This window comes from Sphaerodactylus townsendi, linkage group LG03 (genome assembly GCF_021028975.2).
Source record: "Sphaerodactylus townsendi isolate TG3544 linkage group LG03, MPM_Stown_v2.3, whole genome shotgun sequence".
NCBI classification, from domain to species: Eukaryota; Metazoa; Chordata; class Lepidosauria; order Squamata; family Sphaerodactylidae; genus Sphaerodactylus; species Sphaerodactylus townsendi.
Genome location: NC_059427.1, coordinates 109,779,761 through 109,795,052, shown reverse-complemented (window position 1 = coordinate 109,795,052; position 15,292 = coordinate 109,779,761). Strand labels below are relative to the sequence as shown.

Sequence of the window (15,292 nt, the reverse complement as noted above, 5' to 3'; positions counted from 1 at the left end):
ACTCATTGGGGCTGTTTGATGGGGAGGCAGGGGTGGGTGGGAATTGTTTGCTTCTGCATTGCCAAGGAGAGCAGGAGCGTATGGGGAAAGCCTTTCATGTGGGTCGTGGAAGGTTTACTTCAGAGTAAGCCAGGGGAAGGTAAGCTTGTAGATGATGGAAGGTAGGAAGGCCAGGATCATCCTCAGCCATGGTTGTCGTGGGTTGCCAACTCCCGGTGGGCAAATCGCAGGACATTTGGGGGTAGATTCTCGGAAGCTGTGGCTTTTGGGACCAGGGCGGGGGCCATGCTCAGTGAGGAATATGGCTGTCAAGTCCACCCTCCATGGCAGACATGGAGGTCTGTTATTATTTTTGAAGTGTTCAAAATGTGTTCTTTACATAAATAAAATATAATTTTCTCTGTAGCACTTCATTGATTTCATAAGCAACACACTATAATTGTTTAGACAAAGCGTAGAGGTAAAAAAAAACATATACAGTGTTACCTTCATTTTAAATGTCAAAAAATATTTGCGACCCCAAATGTTTTCTTTTCCGTGGAAAATGGGTCCAAATGGCTCTTTGGATATTAAAGGTTGCCGATCCCTGGTCCAGATCAAGATGCATGGACAAACACACACACTTTCATCCTAATCTGATTGAGCCACACCTAAACTTTGTTTATTTCAACAGCCACTCAACTGATGTAGAAACTGACAGCCACTATGTTCTTGAGGGACGGAAGGCTGGGTGAGAGTGTAAAAAGTGCTTATTCTGCAAATCAGACATGAAGCCGAGTGAGGCTGGCGAGAGGGAAAAGTACAGGCTTTTTATGGTATATGCCTGCCCACCACAGGTGTAGCTACCATGGGGACATCTGGGGACAAGTGCCCCGGGCGCCACCTTGTGCTGGGCGCAAAAATTGCAGGTTCATTTGTGGCTTTCTGTATTTTTTACTGTTTTTTCAATTTTGGCCTGCAGGGGGCGCAGTTTTTAGGCTAGTGGCACCACAATTTCAGGCTATTGTCAAGTGACTCTCCTGATGACACCAGCCAAGTTTGGTGAAGTTATGGACCCCCAAAGGGAGTGACCCCATCCTCCATTGTTTCCAATGGGAGCTAATAGTAGATGGGGCTATCATTTTGAAGGTCCATAACTTTGGACCCCCTGAACCAAACTTCACTAAACCTGGGTGGTATAATCAGGATAGTCTCCTAAAGATAGCCTAAAATTTTGGTAATGTTAGCTTAAACATTGCTCTCCTGACAGGCACCCTCAAAATTTCCCCGGGTTCTCTCTTTGGAGTGGATTTAAAGGGAGAATCTGGGCTCCCTAGATTAAAAAAAAACATTGAAAGTATTGTTGAAGGCTTTCACAGCCAGAATCAACTGGTTGTTGTGGGTTTTACAGGCTGTGTGGCCGTGGTCTGGTAGATCTTGTTCCTAATGTTTTACCTGCATCTGTGGCTGGCATCTTCAGAGGTGTATCACAGAGAGAAGTCTGTTATAAGAGAAGTCTGGACACAGTGTATAACAGACTTCTCTCTGTGATACACCTCCGAAGATACCAGCCACAAATGCAGGTGAAACATTAGGAACAAGATCTACAAGACCACAGCCACGCAGCCCAGAAGACTCACAACAACCAACATTGACAATGATGCTGTTTGGAGTGGATGGGTAGGAAATCTAACCTGAAACAGCATCACTTTCAATGTTGTTTAAACTAGAGAGCCCAGAGTCTCTCTTTAAGGTGGATTTAAAAGGAGAATCTGGGCTCTCTAGTTTAAACAAAATTAAAAGTGATGCTGTTTCAGGGTGGATTCCCCCCTTCAAAAAATAGCATAACTTTCAATGTTGTTTAAACTACGGAGTCCTGGGTGTGTTCAGATTTGTGTGTTGGGGCATGTTCTATAATGTGATGGTGACTTTGAGATGACCTGGTGCAAAAAAATGTTGTTTGGTCATGGTGGGGGAGGGATGCTGCCCATATGGGGAGGGGCGCAAAACTCAGATTTTGTCGCAGACTCTATTTTCCCTAGCTACGCCACTGCTGCCCACTGACCAGTCAAAACTGAGACGAGTCACGTGCTCTTTCCGGAGGGGTGTAAAAAAAGGTACACAAATTCCTCCTTTCCTCAGTATCCTTCAGTCGCAGGTAAGCGCCGGAACCAATAAACCCGCCCCTCCCACCAGCCAGTTTTCTGCCTCCACACGATGCCGGCCTCGTTGCCCTTACTAGGCTCTAGGAAAATGCAATGACATAAACAGACCACTGGAAACCTGCGAGTCGACAACACGAGCACAACAGCGTTGATTGGAGGGCGAGTTCACTGCCTGGAGTTCGCTGTACGTCTGCACCGCTCTTCCCGCAGCGTTTCCCAGCTGGTCCTTCCCACCCCGCCCCCTGCACGAAACAGCCCCTCCCCGTGATTTCCGCGCCGCCCCTTCCACTACCCCTTCGACAGAGTCGGCGAACATGACAGGAAAGGCCCGGAATGTTCCGCCTTAGCCGAGCAAGCTGCGATTGGGCAATAAACTGTTCGAAGTGTGCTCTGATTGGTTGGCTGGCGCGGTTGGTTGCCCCGCCTGCTTCTGAGGGACGGGCCTGGTTGCGCTCGGCTGTAGTTTGGCTGAGGGACGGGCCCGGCGAGGAAACGGACGAGGGTAAGCCGAAGAGACGGGGGTGGCGTGTGTTGTTAATAAACGGGGGCGGGGGGCGGGGGGGAGTAGGGAGGTCTGTTCCCCGGTTGAGGGGGGGGGGGTACTCAATACAGGAGGAAGTTTAAGGAAGTTGTAGTAAGGCTGAGTCAGGAGTGGAAGGAGATCCGAGGAGTCCTATATCATCCAGCGCTCTTTCCCCACCCCCACCCTTGCAGAAGGAGGCTTCCTGCCTGCTTGCACATGTAGAAAGTCCAGCCGGGGTTGCCTGGATACAAAGTACGTGTGAAGGCGCATCGTCCTTGAGACGTTAATGCGGAAGGAGCGTCGAAATTCAAGCGGGAGTCCAGATTCCTGGATTCTTCGATCGTGTATTAGTCTGCAACTCAAATGGTAGTTTTGTGGCACGTTCCTCGAGTTTCATCCTGGCCTCCCCCCCAGGAAACGAATGTCCAGTCCCATCGCTGTTCTCTGACCCCAGGGGGCAAAGATGGGTGAAATGTGCGTGAATTCTCTCTATATGCTTGGAGAGTGAACGACAAAACTCCTTACATGAGCTTTTTATAAGCCTGTGGTTGTCGCTTTGACCACTCCCTAGTTCAAAGTGTACTGAGACTGTGTCTTTTCCTTGTTTCCAATGCCAGGAGGCTGGACACACTGCTGGTAGATTACCTCTACTGTCTCATAAATGGGAGGGTCAGTTTCACTACTGATGACGTTGACCTTATTTCTTTTATTGTAACGTACAAAGGGAATAACCTGATAGCAATACCAAGGTGTCCATTATTTGAGAAAACTCACTTTCCTGCCCTTTTGAGTTGTTTTTAATGCCTTGCCAGTGAGATCTGCTTGGAAACCTCCTCCACAGTTGCTGGGGTGGGGTTAATTTTGTGTGGTTTTATTATTTCTTTTAATTGTCATAGTTCATAATTTTTATTGTGATCTTCTATGAATTTGTGATCTTTTATTGTGTGGGTGGTGTATAAATATTTTAAATAAATAAAAATAACATTCATTTAACTATTTGAGTTTTACCCCACTCTCCTCATCCAAAGAGGGCTCAGAGCAGCTTGCAACAATATAAAAGACAATAAAATTTACAGAATATGATAAAATCAACAATATGTAATGTAAAACATGTGCAGTGGAACTTGATCAGCCAAGGATGGAACATCTCTGGACATTCCCCAATCCTATATCCTAAACATCAAACTGTAATTCAACTGAGCAAGGGGAGGGGAAGGAAAGGGAGGCCAGCCAAAATGGAAATGTACCCATTGCTGTCCTCAACCAGAGACCTGGCAGAATAGCTCTGTCTTGGGCTCTGCAGAGTTGAGATAAGTCCCGCAGGACCCTGGTCAAATCACAGACGGTGGGTGTAGTAATCCTTCAGTCTATCTATTACATTGGGTGACTATTCTCATAGCTGTAGAAATCCCAAATTGCCTCTCGACAAGTATGTTTGCTGAAATTAAAAGTTCTACCTCTCTCTGTGGTTTTATGGGATCATGTTTAGCAATGTGATAAGCAACGACTGACGTTTAGAGGATATTGTTTGTTTTGTTCAAATTGGTGGACTTGGGCTCCATGTTTGCTAAAGCTAGAGAAAATGATAGGTGTATCCTAGTAATCAAATCATCTGGATTGCTTCAGTTCAGCCTTTACATCAAAGGTACTGTAAGGTTTCCTGCATTAAAGAAAAGGAACACACACAGAGACTGCTTCCCACTCCTAACCACAAGCTGTTTTGGCAGAAGAATGGGGTGCAACATACATTTGGTATACACCTAGGTGATGGCAGGCAGGCCTAACCTATAGTCATAGCCACGTTAATTCTGACAGTTCAGTTCAATGCACTGCTGTGGAATATCATGCTTTACCAGTCTGTGTGCTCAACCCTGAAAGCTGAGATTTTCTAGTTCCTGGTCCTGGTAGTTACTGAGATAACTTTGGCCGTTTTCGCACGGCCCCCCAGGTGCCCCCACGCCGGCAAGAATTCTGCCAGTGTGGGGGCGGAGGCCGTTCTCACACAAGCGTGCGAGCGGCAGCAGGAGAGGCCGGCGGACGACAGGCGGCTCCGCGTGGAGTCAGCTTTGCCCAGTTCCCTTTTCACTCATTCTTGTCCCCGTCGTTGCTTGCTGGTTCTCCTCGGCTCACACGCTGCCCTCCCACCTCCAGGGGTCGGAGGACAGTGAGGGAGGGGCTTCGGAGGCCAGTGCAGGCCGGCTGACGGGGACAAGGTGAGTGGGAAAGGGAAGGGAAATGAAGCAGAAACGGGCGGTGCCGCTTCGCACCGATCACCGGGAATGACGCTTTGTTAGGCAAAAAAACAACCCTTTAAAGGGTTGTTTTTTAGGGCGGCCTGACGCCACCCTGGGGGAGGGGGAGCGAAGCCAGGTCGGCGCTGCTGCCGCCTGTGCAAATGGCTCCCTGGGAACGGTGTTTTTGCCGTCCCCAGGGCGCCATAAAAGGGCCGTGCGGAAACGGCCTGCAAATCATGAAAGAGTTTCCGGGATGGTTCAGGTCAAAAAGGAGCTTCATGCAGTCGGGGAGACTAGTATTAAAGCCACTGCACAGATGTTGCTACCCTCATACATACAATGATTTGTATTGCTGATTGTTTGAACCCAATGTTCACTATTCTCTTTCCTCATAAACATTCTGAAGTATTTAAAACTTTGAAAATCTTGGAGGAAGTATATTTTATTTATTGATTTCTTAGGCAAAACATACTGGAATAAGGAAATTCAGTTTTGCTGTGGTAACTGTATGGGACAACTGTTACAAACTATACTAAGCTTCTGGTATAAGGAAATTACTGATGAAATTTGGGCTTCTGATTCTGTGCAAACATGCACAAAATAACTTACTTTATCTGTTAGCTCTTCTAATTTAGTTTTCCCCATCTGACGTCTAGAGACCTGCACTAACTTATCAATGTGAGGTTGCTGGTCATCAGTTCCTGAAACAGGAAACTGCTCTCACTTTAGTATGTGGTATCATTTATTATTTTTCTCTCACAGAATTCAGCGACCAGAGGCTGCAAACAGCCCTGATGACATTTGTAGATATTTTCACTTTTTAAATGTCTATTAAAGCAATATATAGTTTAATTAGAGTCCTTGAATGTTTGTCATATATCCCCTTCACCCCCTCTACTATAATGATAATGTTGGTGAAGTTAATATGCAAGCTCATATGTTTTACTAGTCTAGGAAATAGTCACTGTTTGTTACAATATACTTATGGTATTAGAAGGAATAACTAGGCTAGCCGGGTCTGTAGTTCTGGTGATCAGGATTTGTAGGTAATTATGGATCACAATTAAGCATGGGTTGGCTGCAAAAATTGAAAATGACATTTGGGAAAGTGCCTGGAAATGTTCTTTATACGATATTTTAAAATAATAGTATCTCCCCATCTTATTCTTATTAATAAAAGGGAGGAAGGAACTGAAATGTTGTAGATTTCTGGCCCCAAAGGGTGAGAAAAGAATATAAATATTTACCTAAATAAACATGTCAAAGTAATATACAAATTTACCCCTTGGCTTGTTGCCATTTTAGCGAACCCTTTCTTCAGTTTTTTCATTTCAACCTCATAACCTTTCATTTCAAAATCTTTCTTCAGTTTTTTCATTTCAACCTTACAATGTAAGGATCTGGAGAGGAAGTGCTTCATATGGCAGAACTATGCAGTGTCTTGCTTAGACACACTAAATGTTAAATAGTTCCATCAACCAGTGGGGCTGCTTCAAATTTAAAAAAAGGGGCACACTTGAAAAGAAAGACAGGAGCTCAAATTTAGACTGCAGACATAAATACATTTAACTTAGATTCATAGAGTTGGAAGAGACCTTGGGAGTAAGTCTTGAATTCGGTGATACTTCTTTGAAAACAAGCTTAGAGATTCAGATGTGACAGGTGGAGATGCTTATCATTAAGTGATCAGGTATGCAAGCATAGCTAGTGAACTCACGGTTATCTTCATTGGAGGGCTTACAAAGAGGCTTGGCAAACATCCTTCCAATTGTTTCGAACTAGATAAAGTAGTAATTGTCTTAATACAAAGAATTCAGGAGGGAACTCTACTCAAGAACTGCAGTTATCTGGAACTTAGCATTCAATGTCTATTTAACAGTGCCATCCTGACAAGAATCACACCCTTCTAATTCCATTAACGTAGAAGGGTGTAGCTCTGCGTTGAATGGCATTTTCAAGCAGTCGGCTGAGAAATCTCTAGATCACAACTGAATGTCAACAACAGTATGTGGATGACTATACATATGGTTTAAATAATTGGTCCTCCCCAAAATCAGTCTTTGGAATGTTCAGTGATTTTCAGGATTGTTGTATTGGTCCATCAGTGTGAATCATTACACAAGCAAGGGTTGTCTCTTTCTCTGTTTTAGTTCCTTAAAATATTCTTCTGGTCCTATAAAATTATAACATCTTCACCTACAGAGGTTCTTTTTTTTTTTTGGTGGGATCTGTATGTTTGCTAGACAGACCAGTTTGAAAAACATGGGGGAGGGGACATTTTCTTGTTTAAGGTACATTTTGCATTGTGGTGTGCACTTCCCTGTTGCTTAGACTGAGCTTCATTGTAGAGCCATCACAAGGTTTGGCTGAGTTCCCTGGCTGTCCCACCCTGTAGGGAACGCCCTGTAGCCAGTTTCTCTGCTCTGAACTAGCTTGCAAGGGCATGCTCCATCCTGATTCCTGAATGGAGGCAGCAGAGGCTCCCTCACTGGAAAGGAACCTGCTGTGCCTGTGCTTTTTCACTTGTGTGTTCTCACAGCCTGGTTGTGGGATATATATAATCAGCAGAAATGTTCACGCTTTGTGTCATAATGATTACTCAGGAATCCTCCCTGCTAAGGTCAGTAGACAAAGGGTTTTTATTTTAATTGTTTGGTTTGTCTGCAATGCACTGAAGTGCAGGTGGCTATGATCCTATAATATATAGTTTTTATTATTTGCATGGATGTGCTTCCTGATCAAGGCCTTGGTGGCTGGACTTCCCTAAGTATGCTGTCTTCCTCTTCTCCTGGATCCCCTTTTAGACTATTGATATTATCTCAAAAGACTGCAGTAGATATTTGTGAGTAAACAGGCTAGTTTTTTTTAAAAACTGGCTTATTTGCAAAGCTGCTGTACACGATTGTTCATGAACTAAGTCATTCAGACATGGGACAGGTGTTTTCTCATGATAAGAAATTCTATAGAGACCCTTTCTATCTCATGTTCCTGTCTTCCTTGCGTAGGAGTCATATTCAAAAGAACTTTGTAGGATTGAAATAAATGGCCCTTCCAAAGCCTGCCTAGCCTTTCCATTTCTCTTGCAACTTGTTTTTCATCTTGAATGCCCTACTAAATTTCCACTTGTGTCCTTTCTGCCTCCAGGTCCGTGACTTGGCTGACTGACCTTCCCAGCTGCCTGGGTGCATCTCCCTCATGCCGCTTGGACTCGGTCGTCGAAAGAAAGCCCCACCCCTGGTGGAGAATGAGGAAGCAGAGCCCATTCGAAGCAGCCTGGGTGGGATGGGGATAGGTGGTGTTAGTGGTGTTGCTACTCTTCAGCCTGGCCTTCCTCCACCACCAGCCAACCTCCGCCCCCGCCTTGTTTTTCATACCCAACTGGCCCATGGCAGTCCCACTGGCCGGATTGAAGGCTTTACCAATGTTAAGGAATTGTACAGCAAAATTGCTGAAGCCTTCAAAATCTCACCGTTTGAGGTAAGCACAAAACTTGCTTTTTCCTGATGATGTGCACACCGTTCCAGTGAAGGTGTGTGCAGCAGCTATAGGCTCCATGGAGTGGTACGATGGAGTGGGTTAGGGATAATGAACTGTTTGTGTTAGCAGAATGACTTGAGGATTTGAGCTTGAACTTTGGTTGCTGGGAACATTCAGGGACTGAGGGGCAACCATACATACACTTCTGGTAAGTATTATCTGGAAAGACAGTTAAGAAATGTCTAATGTCAGATTCTTACACTTCTTTTTTGTTACTTCCTAGGTGATGTTTTGCACCTTAAATACCCATAAAGTGGACATGGACAAGCTTTTGGGTGGCCAAATTGGCCTAGAAGATTTCATCTTTGCTCATACAAAGGGCCAGAGGAAAGAGGTTGAGGTGTTCAAGTCTGAGGAGGCGTTGGGCCTGACTATCACAGATAATGGTGCTGGCTATGCATTTATCAAGGTATTTTGGAATGCATCCAGTTTGAACCCTCTCCTATGAAATTGTTGCCTCCTGGTGCACACACACTCCCACCCTTACCCCCTATGTGTGCAATTTGCTGCTGCCCAGTCACCTTCTGCTACTTGCATATTCTGTTCTTTCACACACACAAACTCCTCTTCCCCAATTTGTTGGGTAACCATCATCAATCTTTCTGGTTTCCTTCCTTGGCATCCTTCATGTAAACTACCTGGAGTAAGTGGAGGCGCATCAGCAGTATCAGCTGCTGCTTCCTGTTACCAGGAGCCAACCTTTCTTCCCCTTCCAAAATAGGGAGCTGGCAGGGTCTGGCAGAATGCAGTGATAGATGCTCACTCAGCCCCTGTGCAGGAGAAAAAACTGCTAGTCTGTGTTGCTTTCCCAGGGTAGCTGACGGGGTGAAGAGAAAAAGGGGACTAGTTGATGAGGGGACTAGTAGCAGCTCAGTCTTTTTTGGGAGGAACCGGTTCTGGTTCTGAAAGGCTGCAGCTTCTACCGAGAACCCGTTCACAGTAGAGGTGGCTTATTGATAGTAGTGGATGTGTGAAAGGCGCTCTAGGCCAAAGGCATCAAACATGTGGCCCAGGATCTGGAGCTGGCTCCATAAGAGGGTTTATCAGGCCTGCAAGCCAGCTGAGGCAACCCCCTTGCTCCTGATTTGGTCTGGCGAGCTTGCAGCAAGCTTGCCAATCCAAGCGCCAACCCCTGTGCTCCCAATTGGGCCTGGCATGCCAACTGCAAGCTCTCCAGTCAAGCACCCCATCCCCCAGCTCCCATAAGGCCTGGCAAGCTTGCTGTGAGCTCACTGGCAGAGGCAGCTGCACACACACACACACACAAACGTGTGCCAACCATCTCCCCCAGTGCTGATCTGAGCTGGCAAGCATGCTGAGGGCTCACCTGCTGTGGCTGCCAGACCCCTGACACCAATATTGCTAATCCTCATTCCCTGAGCTGGTCTTCTTAACCATCCTGAACTTTTTTTGTGGGGGGGAAGGGAGGTCTTTAGAGGAAGTGGGAGCTTGTATCTACTTGTGCTGTATTCCTTGCAAAGATAATCTTTTCCGTCTGCTGTCCAATGAGTTGATGTTCCTGTCCTGAATGATTGCATAGCATTATTTTGTATTTCCTCTATGCAAAGTAGTATGACCAAGTCAAAAATTTTCTTGCAGTACAGTTGTGAACTGAATTATACCCTTCTAAATACCTTGAAGTCACTGGGCTTCGAAGGGTGTAATTCCGCTTAGGATGGCACTGTGGGTGGCTGAGAGAAAATCAATTGGTCTCAAAAAACATTTGGAGTTTTTAAAATCAAAATGTAATCCAGGTTGTAGAGTTGTGAACACTGAGGAGCAGCAGTGGTGTAGTGTGGCATAGAGCAGGTGTAGTCTATTCTGGAGGAACTGGGTTTGATTCCCCACTCTGCTGCTTGAGCTGTGGAGGCTTATCTGGGGAATTCAGATTAGCGTGTGCACTCCAACACATGTCAGCAGGGTGACCTTGGGCTAGTCACAATTTTTCTGAGCTCTCTCAGCCACACCAACTTCACGGGATGTTTGTTGTGAGGAGGAAAGGGAAAGGAGTTTGTGAGCCACTTTGAGTCTCCTTACAGGAGAGAAACGGGGGATATAAATCCAACTCTTCTTCTTACTGTGGAAGAAGTGAACACCAAGACATTTATCTCCCCCTCCTGTTGCACAGGGTGTGTGCATCACTGGTGGTCAGCCATGATAATTAAATAAAACCTTCCAAGGCAGCATATTTATGAATACCAGATACTGTGAACAGAGAGTGGGGTAAGATTGCTTTCCCCCCAAAGGCATTTGGCAAAGCTCTGCTGAAACCAGGAGAGACTAGATTAATTCTTGAGAAGTTGCCATGTTACTCTTTTGTAGCGAAATAAAAACAGAAGTCCAAGGATACTTTAAAGATTTACAAACTTTATTCCAGCCTGAGCTTTTTGTGAGCCTTGGACTGATCCAGCTGGGTTGTTCTTTGAACTTTGTATTACAATCCCCAAAGTACTCATTTGTTTATTAAAATATTCATATTTATCATGGCTCAAGGTGGATTACAAATTAACATTTAAAAGAGCGCAACTGAAAACATGCAAAATAAAAATCTAAATAACTCCATTCCTCCCTGTAAATATTTTCAGTCTATGTGCACCGTTAAAAGCCTTGAGAAATAAAATGATCTTGCAGAGCTGTCTGAAAATTGACAAACACCCCCCAAATCCATCATTTGTGGAATAAACAATGTTAACAAAAGAGAGGTGCTTATTTTACATGCTCGAAAACAGAATTTGACCAGGGAAGGGAGTATAACCAGGAATCTTTATTCCATTTTATTATTGGGCACTATGAGGAGGTTGGAGAACAGATCAATGATGGACAGTTTGCTTGGCGCTGAGAACAAGCAGTCATTGAGCCTTATAACTAAAGCCACAAGAGGTAAAAGCAGGGTTTTTTTTAAGCTGGGAATTTCATTGGACCCTAACAGAGGCCTGAAGGCTGCTGAAAAGGGCTTGTGTGTGCATGTTCACAAATTGCCCATCCCATCACAGATCATTTGGCGTGGAGGGGTCATAGAACTAAGAGATTGGGGAAGAATGCCAGGCTGTACAATAATTCAAAGTCAGTGTACCTGAAATCCTACCGCTGCCCCTTTTCAAATACTAGTGTCACAAGTAAACAGGAATCCTAGAAACTTTTTCTTATGTTTAAAACAATTAAATGAAACTCTTGGCATCCTCTAGGAAGTGCTAGATTCTGCTTTTGTGGAAAGCCCCAAACTAAAAGAACACCTATGCCCCATTGAGCAGGCCTGCTTTGCCACAGCCTTAATTGTCTTTGGAGCCTTACTGTAATGATCTTTTGGCACAGTTGCTGAATAAGCTAAGAATTAACTAGCTGCATTCTTTTCTTTCTTTTTTGTGAAAAATTTTGTTTTAGTACTTAAATGACTTAACAACTCAGAAAGGGAAAAAGAAAAATCACAAAAAGTACATTTGCCATAAGGACTTCCAATTTTGCACAAAATGATATTGTATTTGCAAAATTAGCTAGCTACGTTCTTTAAAAGAGTGACACATTTTTTTTCTTGGTTCTGAGCAGGACATAGACATATGATACAGAACTGCAGCACTCATTTTGCCCATACCTAGTATAATAGAAGGGGAAGTTGCCTTTCAGTGAGAGAGGCAGACAGTAAATGGAATAAGTAAATAAAACAGAATCTGTGGCTATAGTGACTAAATGGAGCTTCAGAGGTCGTAAATCCCCAATAACAGTGCAGGGGGTGGGGTCAGCAGCAGGGAGAGATTGTGGCCTTTATGCTTTTCTTGTAGGTCTTATGGGGGAACCTGGTTGTCCTCAGTGTGAAATGAGATACTGCTGTATGTAGACCACTGGCCCTGCCCATGCTATGTTACACTTATAGTCAGCCGCAGCATGGTCCTACAAAGGATCTGGATACTAAATTACATTTCCTCTAAGAAACAATGGGAGTCCAGGCAGCCCACTCTAATCAGATCCTGAAAGCTAAATATAGTCAGTACTTAGAAGGGAGATCACCAAGGAACACTCTGCAGAGGTCGGCAATACCAAACCACCTTTGCTTCTTGCTTATCTTGGAAGCCTCTTGCTGGGGTCACCATATCAGCTATGACTTAACAGCACTTTACACACACACTTAAGCAGTGGTGTAGTGTCACAAACTGGGGCTTGCCTCGGGCACCGCACCCAGCCCCTGACCCAACTGAATGCCCCCTGCCTCCCTCCCACTGCACTGAACTCCCCCCAACTCCAACAAACTTTGAGTGCTTGTGGATGAGCAGTTCTGCTGTGGAAGCAGCGGGGAGTGTGTGGCAAGAAGCAACGATGAGGCGGCAAAAGGAGCAGGAAGTGGCAGGGGTGGCAAGAAGTAGCAGCAAGGCGGTGGGAAGCAGTGGCAGAGTGGCAGGAAGCGGCAACAATGCAGTAGAAGTGGCAGGTAGCAGCAGAGGTAGCAGGAAGTGGTGGCAAGATGGCAGAAACAGCAGCAAATTGCACACCTAAGAATTTTGAGCCTGGGCAACCATCCCATGACTCCACCCATGCTATGCCTCTGTACACAAGTTAAAAATACAAGGCAGTGTTCTCAGGCATGCCCTGTGCATGCTCTTGTAGAAGAGAGAAATTTTGCCTCCTTGGACTGGCATTAAATGTTTCCATTTCTATCAGAGGCTCCTAGAAATAGTAAAATCAGTGCTTCTCAAGGAGGTGTCAACTTGCTGCTCAGCAAGTTACCTTTGAATGGAAAAGGAAACCTTCATGTGCTGTCAACCAGAATTGTCACTGCACAATTGTGATCTTGTTAAATAAATAGTTGCCATAAATATCTAGGGTTCATCTGACTTTGCATTCTATAGGAAGTGACTGTGTATTGTCTCAGAGTGATACAAGGGGGATGGGTGTCCTCGCCTCGAAAAATCAACACTGCGGTGCTTATTATTTAACTTAAAGCTTTGCTGTTCTTGTCACAAGCACTGTGGAATAAAAGTCTATTCAGTTCACCATTGCCTATGCAAACCCAGACCCAGTAAAACAGTCTCTGTAGGCTCTCCAGACCTACACAACCTGGTGGCATTGGTTCTAACAGAAGAGAAAGTCTGTTCTCAATAAATGTCTCTGTGGCTCTGATCTCCTTTTTCTACTTCATCTCAGCAGGCCACACCTCCTGGTGGATTCTTAGTATCAAGACCTGTGAACACCTTTTGCACACTTAATTCACATTGTGATTATACCATTCTCTCCAAATTGCAGTAAAAACACGCACACACACCCTTTTAACATTCCATTGTCCTAGCAATAGCTTCATAGTTACAGTCAAGATCCCGCAGAAATAACTATTTTACCCGAGTAGCTTCAGAAGGCATTGATGAGAGCTTTGGTTCATGGGGCTTGATGGTGCAGGCTCTTTGATTCTGAAGTGTGGCTGTTTTCCTGGGCTGCTTCCAGGAGTACTAGTTTGGTTTGTGAGGTGTGGCTTATGCCTCCTTTCAAGGTATTTGAGAACTGCCTCTGCAGGAAACAGGATACCAGACTGGTTGGGCTGCTGTTTGCATCCACACTGAAGCTCCCAAGGTGGGGAGTAAATTAGAAATGGAAATATAATTATGATTCACCCAGATCTTAAGGAGGCGTTGCAGGCTTAGCTTTAGAGCAGAGTGGGACATGCAACATATGCCTGTACTATTGAATCATGACCTTTAAACCCCATCACTGAATGCTTTCGTCTCGTATGGATGAAAAACCTTACTTTGCTGCCTAGCCTTTTCTGAGCAGTGGGGAGGCTCTTTGCTGTAGAGCAACCTTACAGTGGATCCCAAGACTGAAACAAGCAGAAAGAGGTGGGACTGATCAGTTCACTTTCTTGCTGTGAGGCCCGGTTGTGCATGAGGGAGCGTGTCTTGGCACACTTAAACTATAAATGAGGCAAAACACTCTTGGAAAGATTGAGGGACTGGTCTAAGCATACTAATTGCCTTATGTATAGCCAGGTATTTAAAAAGCATCCTAGAGAAAGACAGTCGCTTGACCTTCCCACCACATACTGTCATGTTCCTTCCCTGAAGGCAGGCTGACGGTGGTTGGTAATGCAGGGGAGGAGTTATGATTCTGGAATGAGCAAATGGGCCAGGGCCAGGTAGGAGATTGACTCCACTGCCTTACAGTTCATCCTGTCATTCATGACCAAATTGCCTTCTGAAGCTGCCAAACTGGGGGATGATCTAGATCAGGAAGGGACTAGGCTTACATACGCAGCGTGACTGTTTCCATCTGTTACTGGCAGAGAATCAAGCAAGGAAGTGTTATTGACCGAATTCAAGTCATCAACGTTGGAGACATGATCGAGTCCATCAATGGTCAGAGCCTCATCGGCTGCCGGCATTACGAGGTTGCCAAAATGCTCAAGGATTTGCCCAAAGGCCGCACTTTTACAATGAAGCTCACTGAGCCCAGGAAGGCTTTTGGTAAGTGGACCCATCAGATTCTGTGGTTGTTTGGATGTGGGTTGCTAGGAAGTGTACTGTTTGAACCTCTTTTATACTGGGGCCAACTCCAGGCTGCTTCAGGGAAAGGCATAGTTAACTAGGGGCTGCCAGCGTCCTGTTTCATCCGTGTTGTGTTCTCAGAGGGTCCAGCATTCTTTAATGTGTTCAAGTCTGACCTTGCCCTCTATATTGTGCCAAGGCCCTCCAAATTTGATTACTCTTGTATGGGATTTATTGAGTCAGCTTCCAAATAAAACTCCTAACTTCCACCCAAACCTGCAACTTTTTGGAAAACCTCTTTTTCAGCCTACTCCTCTTAAAACTTCTCAGCCTTCCAATTTCAAAAACAATTGCTTTCTTCAAGAACTCACTCATTGGTGGCCTATGCTG

At 45.0% G+C, this 15,292-nt stretch overlaps 1 protein-coding gene across 1 annotated transcript in view; it reads left to right on the top strand.

Annotated features, from left to right (window-relative positions):
* Window positions 1-2,515: 2,515 nt before the first annotated feature.
* The window catches only part of GIPC1 (GIPC PDZ domain containing family member 1), a 34,042-nt gene continuing 21,265 nt past the window's right edge, over window positions 2,516-15,292 (top strand). Inside the window, exons 1-4 of the mRNA XM_048491086.1 lie at window positions 2,516-2,646; window positions 8,046-8,378; window positions 8,662-8,847; window positions 14,701-14,881. Of these exons, the coding sequence (XP_048347043.1) occupies window positions 8,097-8,378; window positions 8,662-8,847; window positions 14,701-14,881 (649 nt within the window). The 5' untranslated portion in view covers window positions 2,516-2,646; window positions 8,046-8,096. The remainder of the gene's footprint in view (window positions 2,647-8,045; window positions 8,379-8,661; window positions 8,848-14,700; window positions 14,882-15,292) is intronic.